General features: G+C 42.2%; 1 protein-coding gene across 4 annotated transcripts in view; it reads left to right on the forward strand.

Moving 5' to 3' along the window:
- The first annotated feature begins 1,124 nt into the window (after positions 1–1,124).
- Positions 1,125–20,465, forward strand: part of FAM135A (family with sequence similarity 135 member A) — a 90,385-nt gene continuing 71,044 nt past the window's right edge. For 3 of the 4 annotated variants that reach the window (XM_065631097.1, XM_065631099.1, XM_065631100.1), the window contains exons 1-2: positions 1,125–1,282; positions 18,967–19,087. In XM_065631097.1, the coding sequence (XP_065487169.1) occupies positions 1,171–1,282; positions 18,967–19,087 (233 nt within the window). In that variant the 5' untranslated portion in view covers positions 1,125–1,170. Of the gene's footprint in view, positions 1,283–15,312; positions 15,399–18,966; positions 19,088–20,465 lie in introns of all 4 variants that reach the window. The other variant, XM_065631101.1, reaches the window with a different exon arrangement.

Genomic DNA, 20,465 nt, shown 5'->3' on the forward strand with positions numbered 1-20,465 from the left:
GACAGGAAACCCCCGTTGGAGTCTGAAGAACTATCTTCATGCAAGTTTTCTTTACATCCATGATATTTTCATTTTCAGAGAAAGGCAAATAGATAGAAGAAAATTACTTTTTTTTTTTCCCAGATAGCTGATCGTCTTGTGTCCTCTGCACCAACTAACTTCCAAGCTACACATCACACTCGTTAATGAGACCATAGTGTCCAAAATCTCTCCTCCTATGCATTAATTTAATCAGTTTTATTATTGCCTCTTACAGCCCTTTTACTTGTATTTTGCAATCACGTACTGCCAGAACATCTTAGCACAAAAACGAGAACTTTTTTCTCCAAGAGCGCTTCTTTCCAGCTCATTGTCTCCAGCCCTACACCCGGGCAGGTGTCCCGCTGCTTGCCTCCCCCGCGCTGACCCCGCACGAGCTCCGGGCGCCTTTCCCCCGCGGGCCGCTCCCCGCACCGGCTGGCAGAGCCCGAGCCCCGCTGGCTGCCCGGGTGCTCCGTGCCCAGCCCAGGGCACTGGCTGCCGCGGGGCGCCCAGGGCCGCCGGCGGGAGAGAGGCCTCCTCCGCCTCCCGTGTGCGCCATGAAGGTGGCTCTGGGGGAACGAGGCCGCAGGTGGATGGCTGCCAGGGAGGCGCCCGGGGAGGGTCACGTCCCTGCTGCCCCTCCTGCCCGCGGCAAGGCCTGGCCACCGCCCCCGGGTCTCCCGGCCTCTTCCCTCCGCCCCAGCCCGGCCCCGTGGAGCCACAGGAGGAGCCCGAGCCGTGGCCCGGCCCGGGCCGGCGGGGCAGCAGGGGGAGCCCGAGCCGAAGCCGGGCGCAGCAGCGGGGCGAGCCGGGGCTCCGGCTGCCAGTAGCCGCCGCAGGACCCGCGCGGGCGACTCCTCAGCGCCAGAGGCGGCGCGGAAAGCCCGGCGCAGAAGCCGAGGATGCGGCGGCCGCGGGCTTCGCCGCCGCCGGCCTCTGCCTAGCCGCGGGCGCGGCCCCCCCGGCGGCAGCTGCGAGGCTGCAGCAGCTGCCAGGCTCCGGCACCCGCCGCCCCTCGGCGCCGGGGAGCAGGAAGCGGCGCTCGGCCGGCGCGGCCGGCTCCCAGCACACCCCCTCCCCCTTCCCGCCCAGCGCAGAGCGGGCGCCGGCGGCGCGGGCCGCCGCGGGAGCAGCAGGCGCTGGCGTCGGATGCCCGCGCTACGCCATCCCGCTGCTGCCGCGGCCTGGACTCCGCGGGGAGCGCGGGCGAGAAGGCGGCGGGCGATCGGCGAGCAGCGGCGGCCGCTCCTTTGTGTCCCAGGTCGGTGCGGGGGAGAGGCGAGGGGGCGCGGGGCGGCGGGGGGAGCGGCGGCGCAGGCCGGGACCCGCTCCTACCGGGAGCCCCGGCCCCTCCCGGAGGGCTGGGGCCGGCGGGCACCAAACGCACCTTTCCGTACCCGGCCTGTGCCCGCCGCGGGCATGGCGGGTGAGGGACTTGTTTGTGTTGGGCTCACCCCTCTCGCCCCTTCGGCAGACCCGGCAGGAAAACTCCGGGAGCCTCTCCGCAGCCCGGCCAGGCGGGCGGGGCTGGGCGGCTGCCCGGGGGTTCGGCCGCCTCCGCCGCGGGGCAGAGGGCACCGGCCCCTGCCGGCCCTTCGCCTGCCGCCGCTGCCCCCGGCCCGGGCCGGCTTGTGGCCGGGGAAGTTTCAGCCAGGGCAGCGTTTCGCTGCCGTTGTTGATTGTTTATCGCTCTGAGGCGGCGCCGAAAATAGGTCAGAAGTAACGTCCACCTTGTCCCCTCGGTGAAGTGCCCGAGCACCGGCCTCGGTGGTGGGGCAGTCGGAGGCGTTGCTGCCTTCTCGCTCCTCGCCTTGCTGGGAAATACCGGGTTCTCCCAGGGTTTGAAACAGTGTATAGGGTTTTTTAAAATTTATTATTATTTTTCATAAAGGCTGTTTCTTGGTGCGGTGTGGAAAGTTGCTGGCCGAGCGTTATTGCTCGTTCCCGGCTATTTCCTGGTGCGCGGAGGGCGGCACCGGCGGCTCCCGCTGCCCGGCGGGGCCGGCCGGGCTCTGCTCGCCCCGTCCGGGCTCTGCTCGCCCCGGCCGGGCAGGGGAAAAGCCCGTTCTCCTCCAAAACGCCGGCTGTGCGAGGCAGTGTGTGCGCCAGGGCATTGCGGTTAGGCGGGGCGTGCTGTCAGCAGATGCTCCGAACTCCTCTTACCATCCCTAGGATATCTTTAAGGGTTAATTACCCTTCGGACGCTCACGGCAGAATTTGCATGATCAGTAAGCACTCTTGTGGTAGTAATCTTTCTGTCTTGTGTTATTTTAAGCAAAACATTTAATGGAACTTATTTGAAAACTTTATTTCATGATTATATGTTGCAGACACACCACGTTGAAAAGAAATTGCATAGCGTCATGGCATTTAAAAGATTCTAATTCGAGGAGTTGTGGTCATTTTGATATTATAACTAAAGAGGTATTTGTGCTGAAGTGCTTAAGACCACGTCCGCTTTCTTCTGTTTGTAGTGGATTTTTCTATTTGAAAGGTAACAAACTTCTGTTCGAAGTCTTAATTTTATCTAGTAAGTGTCTGTTTTACTAGATTTTGCTTTGTTTTTCAAGGAATGCAGTCAACTAGCTTAGCCTGAGCTAAAATCCATGTGCAATGTTTTTTTGTTTGTTGGACCGATCAGAAATAGGGAATGCTACTGGCATTATTCTTATTATTCCAGAAGGAAATGTATTACATTTTCATCCATAAAATATATCTTACTTAGCATTTCAATTATGAAAAAAACCTGCTTGGCCCTGGCTAAAGGATAGCTACCACAGTCCAAACCTGGTTCAGTAAAGTGGCATTTGGCTTTTTCAAGATGAAAGAATTCCGGGTTTGTGGAGGAGCAAATTAAATACTTTGGCCTAGTTTTTATTATTCTGTTCAACAATTCGTTGTCTGTTAGGACCGAAAATACTGTTACATAGGAAGTGAATGATAATTCAGGCTCTGGCTTTATCTTTGCAAATACTTTAAATGAATGAAACGTGATCATCATCTTGTTCTGTTTCTACCATATGACTGTGCCAGTAGTCACAGTTTGAGTACCTGCGTTTGGTATGTCAGAGCACAGCTGTAACCCATAATCTGAGCTTTCCTTGGATGGACAAATTTGTTTTCCTTCTTCTACCTCTTATTTTTTTTCCCCTGTAAGTAGCACCAAGTCCATTTACAGTGTTCCTTCGGTAGTCAATAAAAATTACAGAACATTAATTTGAGCTCATTCCTTGGAATGGTTTAAAATTCCCTTCTGTGAAACACAGTCCTATAAAACTGGTAAAGAGTTGACTGAAACAATATGTGAAAATATTAATTTTGTTCTTACATCAACACTTCACGAATAAAATGGATTTGTTATTTTCACTTTAAATTACAGTCAGTATGACTGGCCTGGGTAAAGTTTGGCATGAATAGTAATCAGTAATAGTAAAGTGCACGCAGCAACCAAAATCTGTCTTCAGAACTGTGATTTTCGAAATACCACAGACAAGCCAACACGTTTGTTGATTCAATTTAATTCCATTGCTGTAGAATTCAGTTCTGGTTTGAATTCAGCAAAACCTCAAAAATAGCACCTCGAGTTTTGTTCAATCTTCAGAAGAAATGAGACGCAGTGTCCCTTCTGAAGCCACTAAAGCCCCAATGATGAATGTGAAACTGTTACCTGGCACTCCAGTTTTGTGGTTTTGGAAGTATCTGGGTGCCAGATCTCGGTTCTAAGGTGGCCTTTTGCATTTTATCCCGCGTAGAAGAATTAGTGCATACAGTTCCCAAGCAGAGAGGGTTGTGAAAATCGAGATCCATCACTCTCTCTAGTGTTTCCTGTTGACTTTGCTAGTCAGTTCTCCACCAAGGAAGACTGACAAGTTCTGGTGAACTTGATTGTTGTGCTTTTAAGATGTGAACACTCTGTGGCAGGATGTCTCCGTCAGTATCTCCCTCTTACCAGGTTACGGTCTTACGTTTTGGTGTGAGCCTCTCCTTGAGGGTGCTGGAAGTGATTAGGATGGGCCACGTATGTCACAGCCATCTGGCTGGCTGTGGAGGTGGATAGGAAAGCAAATTCTGGCAGAAAGGCAAAGCAGATTACTGTGAGTGGTGAGGGCTTGAACTACTGCAGGTGAAGATATGGGAGCCCTGTCTGAGCTCTGACTCTTGTAATGTTATTTTGTTTCTTTGAAGAGAACCTAGATGTCTACACCAACCTGGGAGGCAGGTACCAAAATGGTTATTAGTGTCGTGCTGAGAGTACTGGTGCCTGTATGTCTCTCTTCTCCCGGACGCTGTCATGAACAAACGTGAAAGTTAAACTGGTACCAAAGGTGAACCTCAATGTGAGGATTATAATAAGTGGTTGTGAATTCTTGTTACTGTTGACTTTGTTTTAGTGTTTGAAGTTGTTATTGACATAGACTGGTGCTTCTCATCCTTGCTTGGTGAATGATTCATCTTCTTTTTTGTGTCTTCTGTCTTGAAATCCTTTTGCTCTTTTTCAGCCTCCAGTCCCTGCAGACTATGGGGTAGGCTTGGCAGAATATAGCCTCCTGTTCACCAAGGTGGAAGAGTTGCGTTTTTGTTGTGTGGCTTTCTGCCCCCTCTCCTTTTTCTCCACATGGAAAAAAATACAGTCTCACTACTGGTTTAATTGTTTTCATGACACAACAGACAAGTAGCATCTGCGCATGGACCGGCAATCGCTCTTGATGGGTGTTTGTTTTGCCAGCCTGCTGTTGTATGTCAGGTACCTCTGACAGGCCATTGGCTCCGAGAGCCTGTAGCCAAAATAGGTATTCGTGTGAAGTACCAGCACGTTCAGTTTCTCTTTTAGTTAAACTATGACCATAACTTGCGGTTTCTTGAATTATGAATTATTTAGCCTTGCATTCATTTTCCCTCCTAGTGAAAAAGCTTGGAAAATGTGACTTTTTTTTTTTTTTTAATGAAAAGTTTGTTTATATAGCAGCCTTCACAGGCTTTTTTATATGTAGGATATAGGATCCCATACATGAACCTTCAAGTCACAATCTTACTGTTTTAAATCAGGAGCAAGAGACTGGGTTTAATTGGTTAAATCTGCTCAAAAGCCACTTTTTTCTTGTCCCTGTGAGCTTGCTGCAATCAGACTATGTTTTTGAATAAACGCTATTTCTGTGTTTTTCTGCCACAGCTAGGCAAAACAGTAAAATATGTCCTTAACATTCTGTTGACGTTCATGTACCGTATGTTTTCAGTGTGGCAAGACACGTGCTTTTATGTTTGTTAAGCATCTGCTGATTTTGGCCTACTCTAGCATTTTACTAAGCACGTTTTGATCACGTTCATTCATGGGATACATCTCATGAAGTATTGTATATAGAAAACTACGTCACTGTAGAAATATGAATATAGCAGTTAAATATTTATGCATTCATTTCTGGCAAAAGCTGTTGGTATGTTGGTAATGCAGTGTCACTGATATTTGTAGAATAAATTTGTACAAATTGTCTTCCTCGAAGAACAATACATGGAACGTTTATGGTAACAAGAGTACACAACAAAGAACATACAAGAAAAAAAATCTGAAAGGAAGGAAATAAGTTTTCCATAGTTTGAGGTCAGGGAGAAGTCAGGTGAGCAAATTGTGTTTACTTCAAGCAGGAAATCAGTGACAGCACTGTTCTTGGAAAGAACAGGCAGAGAAATAGGGAACAGAATGAAACCTTGCAGAGCTCAACTCACGAGCAGAACAAAAGTTGAAATTGCTAAAGCAGGTTGAAACGACATCAGTTCTGTTTTTTCCTTAGATGGTTTTAGTGCTGTCTTCTTTTTTTAAATGGATTTTCTTTAGAGGTTTTGGAATCGGGCATGTTTTCAGTGCTAAGAATCTTGAACTTTGCAAGCATTTTTGTTCGGAACAAGATATGAAGTCTCCCTTATCAATATTTCTTACTAAAAACAAATCTTAAATTTCCTCATTTCTGAATTACATGGCTTGTATCAGGAAAATTTAAAACATATAGTTTTTACTATTTTTGATTTTCAGGTGAATAGTTCTAAGTGTGTTACCTCTACTACTATATAATTATACATGTATACATACATATGTATGTATGCATATAATTTGCTGAATCTCATTTGTAAAATAAATCATAAACTTACACATACAACACCTCCAAAATATTAGAATTAAGGTAAAAAAAATCTACAGCATACATCAGTTGTGCAGGAAGCCTTATGCTTGATTTCTGACATTTTGAAATAATGGACCGGCTTGTTCTTCAGATCTAGTTCTGCTTACTGTAATCACAACCTCATTCACGTGTCGTAACCTCATGAATCTGTCCCTGTTACTGATCATTACATAGATCATTCTTTACCTGTTGCATACAGGATATCAAGTTAGATAAGCTTACAACACTTTCCAGCTATAAAATAAACTGAATTCTCTTTATGCTTTAGATGATTTTCAAAAGTTAATAAGGAAGGTTTCCCTTTAAATTTTGGTATCAGAATGGCTTGCAGCATATCTTTTGTCTTCTTTCTATTTAAACTTACAAGAGAAATGTAATAGTGTTTGCTCTTCTGAAGGTTTAAGAAGTATTATTCAAAGAAACTGTACTTTCTTCCCAGGCTGTCAGTTCAATTGTCACTTGATAATTTTTCTGCATAATGATTATATGTTTCCATGTAAAAAAATTGAATCTAAATAGTGTAATTAATGCTGCTGCCTTTTAGTAGTAGAGATATTTGCATATCTGGTACTTTTAAACTATGGTGTATATTGTTTGCCTGCCTATTTATATGTGGCCCATCTAGCTTTCTATAAATGCATATATATATTTTAAAAAATATTTTCTGGGCAAACTACCAGCCATCAGATAATTCTAGGGCCTATGGTTTCATGCACCTCTGACCCTAAACCCCTCACCTCAGTGAAATATTTCAGATCAAAATCTGCCAAGGTATTGAGGATATTTGAATTGCCACAACAATGAGGCATTGATAGTAGAAAACATATATTTTTCTGCTTTACATGTAAAACAGCATAAAGGAAAAAAAAACTTCTAAAGGTTGAGGTCAGTACAAGACGTAAAGGTGGAGGTCAAGACTTAGATCTCCAAGTTTGTGGCCATTCTGTCAGGCTGGAGTGCTTTTTCTAACGAAAGCCCTTGCTGCTGGGGCAGAAGCTCTGAGCCGTCGGGTTTTACCTGCTGCTAATTTTACTTTGCGAGTTCTTAAGATATGACCTCTCCTGTGGAAAGTACGTTGTGTGCCTCTGAAATTAATTTGAATGCCAGCTAGTGCTGCAGATGTTTGGCCTGGATTTGGGTTGATGACTAGAAGCTCTAATAGATTTATCCCACCTTTTGACTTGTGAAAGGTGTAAAAGCTGGTAGAGTTTAGATGGAAAGATAAATTTTCATAGCTGATCAGTATGGTCAGCTGTCGGTTTGTCCTTCTCAGGTAGGACAGGAGGGAACAAAGACTTGTTTGAAAACAAACTAGCTATTTGCAGGGTAGGGAAAGCCTCTGATGACTGTGGTTCCTGGTTGTTGGGCCTTTTCCCCCTGGATGTGTTGTGTTGTATTTAATAGATGTCTTTGCTTGTTCTAGTTGTAGCAAATTTGAAAGCAGCATGTAAGGGATTTAACGATTACGAAACGTTAGTACAAGAGTTTCTGACTAAATATGACAAGTAAATTGTAGGAGAAAAAGAGTGAACAAAACCTGTTCCATATAAAACATTGTCAAAAATTGTTTAAATAGCATTGGTGATGGTTCAAGCTAATTAAAAAATCAGTTTACTGCTTTGTTTTGATGTCACCCTTCAAGTCTACCCGTTGAAGCTACTGAAGGTGATCATTAGACTTGTTTTATTTTGAATGTGTTATTTCAGAAACAGAGCTGTGCCATTTTAAGTTTGTGTCATTTTTTTTCTAGCAGCTTCTCACGCGTCAGTGTTGTTCTGCCAGTTAAATGCCACATGGGGAGGGGGAAGCAAGAGGGGCGTAAAGCCTTCAAGCCACAAAATAAACAAAAGCAAACTTTGAATTTGATAAGGTTGCTATATTTGTCTGTTTAATAGGGACTCCTTAAGTAGCTTTTATTTTGGTGCTGTGGTGAGGGGGAAGCAAGGCCAGCGCTGTGAGGGCTGCAGCCTGCGGAGCTCGGCTGGGCGCAGCGGTGGAGCGGGCTGTGGTGGCCAGGGTGGCCCTGTCTCTCACTTTGCCCCCATGACAGGGAGTGGAAGAGCCCTTCTTCAGCAAAAATCGATCCTGTCCCCTGATGCCGGATCTGTCGGACGGTAACTCTGAGAGCAGAGCATGTTTCTGGGCCTGTTGGGGCAAAGAGCTGCTGGAAGCCACTCGGCTTTCCAGCCTCCCGTACCTCCTTTGGGAAAGAAATGTCGCTGGTTTGGGTTGCCGGGGAGGGTTCCCAAGTGGATGGTTGCCTCCTTGGGAAGCTAGAACTGTGAAGAGGAGTAGGACATGCCATGCCGAGCAGGGGAGAGGTTGGACTGGGCTGGCACTTGGGCTCTGGGGCCTGGAGGGGGAGGAGTGCTGTCTCCTTCCTCTTTCAGCTTTCAAAGTGAATGCAAGGGAGGAACGGAGGGTATTTTACCTCAGGAATGGCTGTGAGAGGGGGTAGTTGCTCTCACCCTGTCACTTAAACCTCTCTGTTTTGCTGCACCGGGGCTGCGGCTTAAGGAGAGGGGCGTGCTGAGAGGACAGCCAGCCAAGCACCCCCGTGTTGGGCTGCCGCTCGCCTTCCCTTCCCCATCCCTGCAATGGCGCTGCTATTTGTGGAGCTGTGCTTTGAAGCAGGATAAGGAAGTGATCTGATCAAGCCCTGCAAAAATAGATTATTCTAAGATAGTAACTAATACATTTTAAAATGCTGTCCCACGAGCACTGTGTTGGCAGTGTTGCGGGGGCGATGTACTGATGCTGTGAAGATAGGAAAGAGCACCTGGGGCAGAAACTCCTGAAGCTGTTGCTGATGTGGAAGACTTCGTGCAGTTTCACAGGAAAGTTGGATTAAATTCTTGCTGTGCCCTTGCTCACTTCTTCAGGGTTAGATGTTAATATTGGCATACTCTTTCAGAGGTATCCATGCAGCTGTTCATGGAGCCATGCTGTATTTAACTTAGGGAAATATTGCAGTTTAAATAAAAAAAGAACCAAAACTTACGAAGTAACCTCCAAAGTACCTGTCAAGGTTTGTTTTGGTGGTGGTGGGTTTTTCGCCCTCCACAACTGCCAGCACAGTTGCAGAGATGGCTGTTTGTGAGGATGGGAGCAAGTCTCTGAGAGTATCAGAGGGAAATCCTATAAAGACTTTGCTGCTGATAATACGTAATGTGCTATTTTCTTGTGGTGCTTACTGACATCCATTCTTCCTATAGCATATATGCTGAGCTCTGCTTGGTTTGTTAAAGCTGCCACCACAGTTGCCCATATCTGCTGATAACTGTCTTCTTTACTTGACACTTGTTTCTTCAGAAACTTGTTTTGGTGAGTGTTTGTCAATCAAAAAGCACACATGGTACTGTACATACCGTGTTTAGCCCCTTCTCTTCTAAAGAAGATAAAGGGAAACAGGGAGTGATTTAATTTTATTTTGGTGGAGTTCGTTTGTTTGTTTTGTTGTTTGGGAGGGGGTTGGTGTTGTGGTGTGTGTTTTTTTGGTTTGGTTTTTTTTGCTAGTAGCTGTTGAGTCAGATTTGGTTTTCTCTAGGCCTTGCTGGTAGAAAAGAGACTAGGGGATATCAAGGATAGAGCATTAGAATCCAGCTCTTGGCTGGTTGGGTAATAGCTAAGTAAACTTACAATGTTAGATGTTTCGACTTAGTGCTCTTAGATTTGGAGGAGAGCAGGAAATAACTTGTTGGAGGTGCCACCTGAGGTCACAGAGGTATGGCTCTTCCTCACCTGGTCAGTATGAAGATATACAAGCAGTGAGAAGTCTTACACTAAAGTGACATGTAGGTGATTGTTTGCTACAGTATGTTTTTGGAAAGCTTTAATGCATATTCTGCAGTGCTTTCCCATGACCATATTAGGTAGTTGCTTGCAATGGCAGTCTGCTTAATTATCCTTCAACTTTACACTTATCATACAACCATAATTAAATTGCACTTTGTACTAGAATAATATGACTTTGACTATAAAATTAATGCATGTTTTGTGTAACAGAAATGTTGTGGGGAAGATGTTAGAAGACCTATGATCAGAAAATCATTAACAAAGGAAGATCAAAATAAGAATCTATGACAGTTCTTTAGCAGGTATTGAATGAAGGCAGTGGACAGAAATTCTGAGAAGATGAAAACAATGTTTTATGTTTCCAGAGTTTCTAGGTTTTGGGATTTTTTGCATTGAAAATGGAAGAATCAAACTTTTAACCTGAATTTATGTGCTATAATGCTTGTCTCAATTTGTTTTGTTAAAGTGGTAGGAAACTGAAAGACAAACCACAAGGGAAAAAAGTGAAATCAACATTAGGTGTTGAAAAATAAAATAGGCTTCAATACAGTACTCCCATGTGTTTCTAAAATAACTTATATCTGTATTAAAGTCCTAGTGGAGTCACTGTTTTTCCATGTTGGCCCACCCAGGCTATCCCCACAGATGACAGTAGTGTAGAAACTACCAAGCAAGTGGTTTTGTGACCACTGATCCTGGGTCAGATTTACTATCGGATTATCTCCTAATGTAACTTTGATCAGTCAGGCGAACTATCACATTTCTTAAGTTAATAAGAGTACACGATATATCATTTGCGCTTAGTGCCTACTGTGGGAGGAAAAACAGTAACTGCTTGGCATAAAGCCTTCCAGTACAAAATCAACCTATCAAATCTAAACTGTATTTACTGTCTTGTCAAGCCATGACCTCAGAGCAGATATTGGAACAATGACTCAACTCTGTAAATTGTGCTCTGTTTTATTTGCAGAGGACAATAATGTGGAATTACTACTTATGAAAAATAGTTTACTGGGCATGTACAGTTAGATTAATTTTTCATTTCTTTTGAAATAAAAGCTTTATTTTTTTGACAATGTTTGCTTGGGGTGGAAGAGAAGTTGCAACAGCTTTCTTTTGGACACTCTTCTGATTCATAAAATATGGCAGAGTGATGACATTAACAGTCATTGCAGACGTTTTAACGCCAAATTCATCCATCCCTGTGAGAGTTACTTTTAATGGCATTGCTTGAGACATTGAATTCAAAGCGATATCTCTTTCTTCCTTTTTATAAGTAGGAAAATGAAGTATGTTTTAAGTACCCTAAAATAGACCCTTAATATTTTATGAAGAACCTTTTCAGTTGGGCAGAGTCAAATTATTTTAGTAAGGTTCCATCTCCTACTTTATTAATTCTTACCTGGTGCATCCTTCATAAATTCTTGAGATTATGAGGTGAGTGTATTAAGCTATGCAATTTGTTCTTTAAGCCAGAATACTACGTCTTGCAATTTATATATATACATATATATATATATATTTAGTTTACTGTAAGATCATTATATGCTTTTTATGTAAAGTTCCAGAAAACTTTTAATGAAGTATTCAGAGCAAGCACTTAATTTTTCTTTTTCCCCTCTATTGCTCTTCTGAATAGATTGTTAGGAAAAGATCGATTGCATTAATCGAAAGTGATAAGAAAAATAAGTAATTAATTCATTTATAGATATATTTCTAGATCTATTACTTCTGCTTTACTGAGAGGTATTTATCTTTACTTTGGTCACAATTAAGGTGGCTTGATGGTGAAAGGACAGCCTGACTGCTCATTTACACTGTCCACTCTTCTTGGTTGTTAGCATGAGCGACTAGTAGTATTTGGCTCATTTTTCTCAGCTGGTACGTGGGACCAAAGTGGGACAAAGAGCTGGCGTGATGTGGTGGCACATACCCTGAACCACTGCTACTTTCCGTCAAAATGCTGCATTTTGCCGATGCTGACTCAAAGGCAGTCACATTTATGCCAGTTATTTCATACCCTTTTAACCATAACTTTTAAAATGTGGGTTGCTTTTTTTTTTTTAGGGAACTCTTTGTAAAAGGTAAATAAAACATTCAGTTTGGTTTGCTCATGTTTTGTTTCCTCTTTCTTTGCAAATAAGTGTTGAAATCATTGCTCAATTCGGGCTAATGTGGAAGAGGAGAAGGGCTTGCAAAGATGATGAAGTTTTTGTTTAGTGAATTGGCGGCTGAAGAGAGAAGACACTAAAGTTAATGCCCTTACTGGGAGGAAAAATACAGAAGCCAGCTAGCATGGGGTCAGTTTTGCAGCAGCTGGCCGGTTGCTGTTGTTATAGCTTCATCGTACCTGTGGGATGTGCGATCTTTTTAAGGGGCCATAAAAGGTAGGGGCTTATTGTAGTGGAAGGAGAAAGGCACAGCGACAGGAAAGCAAGTCTTTAATGGTGCTACTCACAGAACTGTTCATGTTAAACTTTTTAATGAGGAAGCTTAGAAGTAACATGTCATTTGTCAGACTGACAAAGACCAATGCTGGGGTAGAAGGGAATAAGCCTAATGTTCATGATGAATTATTGTATCACATACGTGGTCTATTAATAGGGGAGAAGAAAAGAAAATGCAACATATTAATGATTTCCATGCTCAGTGGGAATAATCAAGTTGTCAGCTCAAAGTAGTGAGTATGTTGTTTTTATCAGTGTGCTGCTTAGAGGACAAGATATTTGTGCTAAATTTAAAGCAAAAAGTAGGAAAATTTGAATTTTAATGCTTGATTAAGGTGGTTGTTTATCTAGCCCATTAAAATGTCATAGATATCTTGCATTAGCTTTATTAGAAATCGTGAATCAAACCTTGTAATGGCTGTTTGGGAAGTAATGTGGGCTTAGAGAACGAGGTAAGAAGAAAATTGTAATAGTTGAGTTTCGTCTTGAGCCCATGAAATTAGGTCATTGTTTATAACTATATTTAAGTAACTGTGGTTATTTCATATAATTATAACTGTGAAGCTTTAAAAATAATTTAATGAATAATTGCTGATATAAAGCAATCTATTTTCTTGTCTTTTTCTTAGAGGTGGTCATGTTGCTTTTTTAAAATTAGGATAATGAATCGAATAAGGTGTCCTAAATACCTCCACTTAAGGGTTCTGTTTGTTTCCTTGTTTTACAACATGATGGTTATGCAATCCTACATCAAATTAGCATTTCTTTTCTACCCCTTCACATTTTTAATTATGGAGAGACATGGTTTATTTGTAGTGCTAGGAAATTCTAGTCTTCAGCCAGAACACTGTGATAGTGAGCATGGCACAGCTGCAAAAGCATTTCAAAGGCAGACAGGAGGGTTCTGCTTGATGCAGTAGTCCAGGCTCTCTCAGCAGGGGATGCAGAGAGAGAGAGGTGAAATGATCAAAATAACAGGCTGGTTCTTTGCAGCACCATGCTGAACTAATACATGCAGTGAATTATGCTTTTTCAGACTCAACGGTAATTAAAAGAGGATATTAGCTTGGATGAGTTTTGGCTGTATGGAGAGATGAGACATATTTCTAGTCACATGCAGAAAAATTTGGCTAGTCTTATGCGTGGTCTTGCCAAAGTCTATGAGAACCCAGAGAAAATGAAATGGAAAATACTGTCTAGGTTTACAGTCAGATTGTGCTATTGTGCACGCTCAGAAAGCAGGCATTAGGAATAGCCGTGCAGGTCAATTCAAGAACTCCGTTTTCGCCACATTGAGTTTCAGCTGAAGGCTGTGTCCAAGAAACAGCTAAAATTGGAATTGAAGACAGTTCTCAGGTGGGGGACAAACCTGTGACTCATTGGCATGGAGATGGTGGCTGAATTTGTGTTGGCAGGTGCTGGTTCTCTGAGCATCAAGGAGAAGAGGATGAGGAAAAAAAGGTCAGAGATGGAGGTATACAAAGCTCCTACAGCAAATCAGAAGAAAAAAATTATCTGTGTTAAATAAGCAGCTAGAAGAAAACTGGAAGCAAATAAACATTTTGCTGTATTTTTATTTGTAGGATTCTGTATTTTTGCTTTTGACTTTCACTGAATATAAAATACTAAATATAAGGCTAGAAGTTCAACTAATAATTTTGTGTGTTTTCTCTCTCTTTCTTTTAAAAAAGAACTTAGTCCTTTTTAAAAGAGGACTGGTGTGACACAGGCTTTATTGCATCGTTAAACAAATAGAATGTCAGTGCTATCTTGATGTGATGCTATGATATCAAGATTTGACCAGTGCACTATTGATAATATGTGGTATCAAAGATGTAATATCACACATGACATGCACAAGTGCTTTCTCTTTTTAAAAATTCCAGATCTTTTTTATGCTCTAATTTCTCTCTTCTCTCTGAAGCTAAGGCAAAACCAGTTTAGTTTCGTGTCTTGCCTGCACAAGCTGTGATAGATTTTGTGTTTGTATTTCTGTGAAACATACCTACAGAAAGGATGTAAAGTTCCTCTACGAAGGGATAACTAACCATTCTCTTCTCTTTGTGTCTGAAATCTAAAGGTCATCGCATAAAAGGGAGACTTTGCTTATTGTTTAGGGTATTTTTTAAAATACCCTGATGGTTTAAGAACACAGGGAAGAGAGACTGATTCTTAACAGTTTTAAGACAGTGGTTTAGCAGGAACTTCAAGAAGAGTTTCAGAATATAAGGTGGCATTGACCCACCTATACTGTTTGCTCTAAGAAGATGGGTTCTTGGGCTTAGGGTTCTCCCCCTTGTCCCCTGAATTTTGACTCCTGAGGAGAAGGGACATGAGATTTACCAGGAGAATTTAATCGGCCCTATTCTTGTAAGTTGTCTCCTCCCTGGTGGCTGTGTAGGACTGTGTGGGGGGCATGAGCTGTATTTGATGACTCAGGCCAGAATATCCTCCCACCTCCTCATCGCTATGTTGCTGCTGGTGAGCTGAGAGTCTCTCTGGAGATTGGGGTGGCTGGGCGCGTACTGAAGTCCTCTGGGAGCTGGATTTTAGAGTTCCTTGGTCTTCACAAGGATAGTTTGGCTGAACATGGCAACAGCAGCTTTGCCAGATCATGGGCTTCATGAGAAATTTTCGGGTTTTACCTTATTTTGGAAAAATACACGTCAGACTGCTACAATTGGAGAAAGCTGAAAACTGCAGTGCAGGAATGGAGGGCAGATTCGAGAATGCTGATGGGAGGTACATGGAACACTCTTGGAGAGGACATGCTGGGGCTGTTATTAGGACATGGGAAAAGAGACTAAAAAACACAAGTACTGAAAAGTTCTAGAGATTGCTCTAAGTAAAACTTCTTTTGTTTGTTTGTCTTTTAGTTCAAGCAGTATGTTTTTGGCAGCAATAGCGAAGAACTGGAAGACGGGTTAATTAACATACTAAAATGGAGTATTTACCAGTGGAGGTAAGACATTCCTTGAATGTACTGTGGTTTTGTTTCTTAGCATTGTCTTGCAATTCCCAGTACAAGTAGCTAGATTAATGGCACTGTTACACAAGCATTTCTCTGAGAACAAAGCTGGTTTGGGAGGTTTCTGTACAACCTCCATCTGTCTTTTCATTGCACTCTCAGGTGCTCTGATGCAGCTGCTGTCACTAAAATGATCAGTTTAGAAAAAAACAGAATCAAGAAACATTTTTTCCTTCTGATGGTCTTTTAAAATCTGATATCCTGTGATCCATTTTGTATCACGGCCTCTGAAAAGATTAGTTTGGATAACTGAAGAAATGGTGGGGTAGCGTGGGGACAGCATGGACTGGCCAGGTTATGAAGGAGATTTTCCAGCTTAAGAAAATAAACAAATGTCCGGAAGTGTGAAGGAAAGTAAAGTTTTGGCCCTCAGTATAGGATTAAGTGGTTTTAACTAACATTTTAACTATTGGAGATGTTCAGTCTCAGTGCTTAAATATTTTTGAATATTGAATACGTGTTTATATGCGGCATTAACCTCTTTTGCTCATATGGAAGGAGCTCCTACTGAAGAATTGTTTTACTTCTTACAGGCAAACAGAAGAAACATGCGGTTCAGTAGCTCAGTTTCTGAATGCTAATTATATGCTTTAAAATACAACAATAAACTTATTAAGTATTAAAATGAGTTCTGGACGTTTAATGTCATTGAAGTTAGTGAAGTTTAGCTGAAAATTTTAATGGAATCTATACAAATAAATCTACATAAGTTTAACTTTTTTTTTTGGTTGGCTTTTGTATGATTAGCATACCAAAAAATAAAGACATTGTCCAAGTTTGAGTTTCTTCTTTAAAACATTTAATCGCTGTGTAACACTTTCTAATATATAGTTGAAAGAACACAGTTTTCCTTTGCATTAATATGAAAAACTTCGACAGAAAAGTAGTGATTTGGTTTATGCCAGCCCAGGGCAGTGAATGCTCCCCCTCACCCAGGTTAAGGTGCTCATGGAACAAGCTGATTCTTGGCAAAGAAAAAGCCGTTCTCAAAGGTCGTCTGACAGGCTGCAGTCCCTGCCGTGGCAGGCAGCAGCGCATTCTGGATGCATCGCTTTGTGAACTGTGGCTCAATATTTCTCACTGGTTTAGCAGTTGATACTGGTGCAAGGCATGGGTGCTGCTTTTCCAAATGTTGGTAATTGGGCGAGGGCTGTGTTACTGGATTAAAACTTGTGGCGCTGTGTTGCGCAGGCCTGTGGTTGCTGGGCCCGTGTGTTCAGTCCACAGGGGTTGCAAGCCCAGGCAATTTGTAGTGGGCTGGTTGAGGACGCTCAGTCAGCTCCACGGAGCAGGGGAGTTACCCCAGCTGGAGCCGTGTTACACACAATAGAAATACCACAGGTCTGCTGGATAGCTCTTTGGACTTTTTTTGTTGAATTAAGTCATTTATAAAATGGACCTTTGAACTTGTCTAATTGGACTAGTTCTGGATTGTTCTGAGTTTTCCTCCTGAGGACCTGAGGGACCCTGAAGCATTTGGGAGTGGCTGCTTGGCCCAACAACTCCTGCAGGAACAGTTTTCTCTTCTCTTAGTGGAGGCAAACTTTTGAGGGACATAGAACCACTCACTGAGCTGGGCAGTCAGAGGTGTGTGATACCTTCCTAGCTTAAAAATTGAGTTTCATCAAAATACAAGCTGCATGAGACTGCCCTATGGCATCCTTTGTCTGTTTAAATCCTTTTTCTTTCTCCTGGGTGTTTTAACATGGGTTCCTTTCTGAGGTGTTGGATGGTTTTGTCACAGATTTAGTGCACAGCGCTCAAGGTTTGTTGCCCAGTGGTCAAGGGTCATAGCAGACCTAGAATCTCTGAATCAGTGTCAGGCCAGGTTCGTTTGCAGAAGGTGTGCTTGCATCTTGGTGGGTGATGCACGTGTGATAATGCAGTATGGTAACCTCAAAGAATTAGAGTGCAGAACTTCTTGAATCTAGCTTTAAAGACGAGGGCATCCTTACACAATCCTATAGAAAAAGCACTGGAAGAGGGATTTATTGCAAAGCCCTGTAGGTTATCGGTGACAGTCCTAGCACTGCATACTGTAGCAAAACTTGTGGCATCATTCAATTAATCTGTTGGAGTCCCTTGATTGAAATTTGAATGAACACAGGATTTTTACACAAGCTGGGTTAATTGCATCATCTAGATGCTGTAGTTTTGATCTTACAGTAGAGGCCCTTGATCTGAGTTCCTCATATTGTCGTAACTCAGCTTCAGAAGCAAAATTCCTCTTTCCCTGTTCCGTTACTTCAGTAACATACTGTTTCTTTGTTTCTATAAAGTGTGTGCTGTTAAACGACTGTCAGTATTAACTTATTGTTTATAGTTAAAAATCTAGACTTGTGCTATGGTGCTTGAAGCCTTCCAAGCTCCTCTAGAAGGAGTACAGAAAGGTAAATCTTATCTTGAGTCAAATGCCAAGGTAATTTAGTTGGTAGGGTACAGGTAGCCCCTAAGGGCAACTTTGCTTTCAGGTGACTGATCCTTGCTGTGTGGATGAGGTTTTTTTTCTTTTTTTCTTTTTTTTCTTTTTTTTGTCAGCTACACTGTTTCAGTCTCATTCATAATGCCAGCTTCATAAACACCCAAATGCATGTTCAAAATTTTAGAAACAAAAACATCCAATAATCCATTCACGCTTCAGCCAAGCTAGCGTTTTTATATTCATTGCTTCTGCATTAGACCCAGATGATAGTCTAATATGCATGAAAGATAGCCTGGTTTAGGTTTTTGATTTGTTTATTCCTCGGACCAGACAGTGCTTGCAGGAACTGGGAAGTTTGAAGACAAGTGTTTGTGGAATGTGTAGTCTATTTGATTAATCCAGTTGATATTGTTGAAGGAAAAACAGCAGAACTCGGTAAAGTCTGTAGGGTTTTAATTTAAGTATCAGCAGGCAGTTGTAAATTAGCTGGAAGGTGCCAGTCTGTGGCTGTGAAGAAACCAGGGAGAATTAACACTTTACAGCTAACAAAGATTGACTAAAAATAGGCATGTTACTCTCCTTAACTCCTGCCTCACCTCTAGAATCCCTTCATCTAAAGCCCTAAATGACTTGGTCAGGCACTTTCTCTGCACTGTTTGGCTACACTGTAATTCAGCTTTCCCTGTCCTGGTGTCAGGGTTGTGGCACTACTGCCGGCACCATCATTCTGCTTCGACAAGGGCTGGAAGCAGACCATGTTCTTTTTCTCCTTGTCGGCAGTATTTTTCCCTCTCTTCAGCCAAGTACTAGAGCAGAGCTGCAGTACAGAGGTATCAGTAAGTGCGGGGATTGTATTATGCTGATGGTGTGCTGTGATACTTCTCTCATAACATTGATTCCTTTACAACAAAGATAGAAGTTATTGTGGGCAGGATTTGGTACAACCTATATTCTTTGCCCCAGGGCCTGTATATTTAAGAAAGCTGTGCAAAATCGTGTATAGTGCTGTCCTTTTTAAGGACCAGACAGACATTATCGCCAGCTTGTGTTCTAAAAAGTTTGTTTTCTGTTTGTTTTCAGTAACTAAGGTGCTGACAAGTTTTGACTTCTTCATCCTCATAAACATGAGTGAAGTTCAGGCTATGGTAGAATTCTCCGTGGAGCTCCACAAGTTCTTCAATGTGGATTTGTTTCAAAGAGGGTAGGTAGTGCATTCTTTCAGACTTTACTGTGGTGGATGGTTGATGTTGGAAAGACTTTAATGGGTATTGTCACGTAGTGTTGCTTCATGTATTATTGACTGTTTTTATAGTGATGTGAAAAAATTTTATTTCTTATTGGAAAGGCATATATATTCTAGGAATTGAAATTAAATACTCAAATAATTTGGCCTAAAATGTAAGTTATAATAAAATATTTTTGTCTAATTGGAGGAGAGGGAAGCTCTGTATATTTGGAAAGTAGATTATATTCTTATCCAGGCCTTTACCCTTTCATATCTTATTTCTGTAATCCCTTTCGTTTGAAATACAAGTGTTCTCTTGAATCTTGTAAAAAAACACGTGGCTGCCCCAGTTAACTTATTAGTTTATCAATTTGGCAGTGGAGAACTTCACCAGCTTCTCTCCTCCTCACACCGTGCTGTGCCTCCACAGTTACAGAAAACTCCATACTGCATCATTAGACTCTCCTGACCTCCTCTTGCTCTACCTGGTCTCTGTAGAAGGCTTTTTCACATTCCTTCATTTGATATTACCTGATTGTCCCTAGATTAAGGTGCACCTTTCTCGAGGCTACATAGGAAATAATTCTTTGTAGCTTATTTTTGAGTTATTAAAGGTTATCGGTCATCTAGTGTTGTGATACATGGTCCGTCAGGTTACAGTAAAAATACATTTCAGTGTTGTGGTTCTTAAGATGTTTGCTTTAGATAAATCTGGTTGAGGCTGTGAGGAACAATATATATCAGCGTTCACTTATGATAGTTCTTTTTTTCAAACCGTGGTAGAATATCTTTCATTAGAAACAGCAATAAGGAAGTACATTCTTGTTTTTAACCTTCACATAATTCAAGGCAGGTGAGAGTGGTTTTTTTTTGTAGGGTTGGTTTTTTTGTTGTTGGTGGTTTTTTTTTTTTGACAAGGTGAGTTGGTAAAGGTTAAGTAACGGGAAAGTTTCCTTGCTTTGGGTTGGATATAGTTCTTCCACTTTGTATTAACCCTCTGAGGTGGATATTTTGGGAAAGAGTGATACAAAAAAAGGTAGGATTGGGAAGGAGCTCAGGAGAAAGAGGCATAAAATACTGTTATAAACCATCTTGGCTAGCTAGCCTCTATCCTTCCCATGTTACTGTTGGTTTTCATCTATATTTTATTAAAGCTAGCTTTTCTCTAAATTTGACCTGAAGCTGGTACTGATAGAAGTGATTACCTGTTGTGCTTGCTACCATTTGCAGTCAAAGTATATGCAACAAACTATGTCCCTTTTTTAGGGAAAATAATAATTTCACTCTTTATTGGAAGAGGAGGATTAAAGAAGGCTTAAGAGTTTTAGGGTAACACTGAGACTATTCTAATTAC

This window comes from Caloenas nicobarica, chromosome 3 (genome assembly GCF_036013445.1).
Source record: "Caloenas nicobarica isolate bCalNic1 chromosome 3, bCalNic1.hap1, whole genome shotgun sequence".
NCBI lineage: Eukaryota > Metazoa > Chordata > Aves > Columbiformes > Columbidae > Caloenas > Caloenas nicobarica.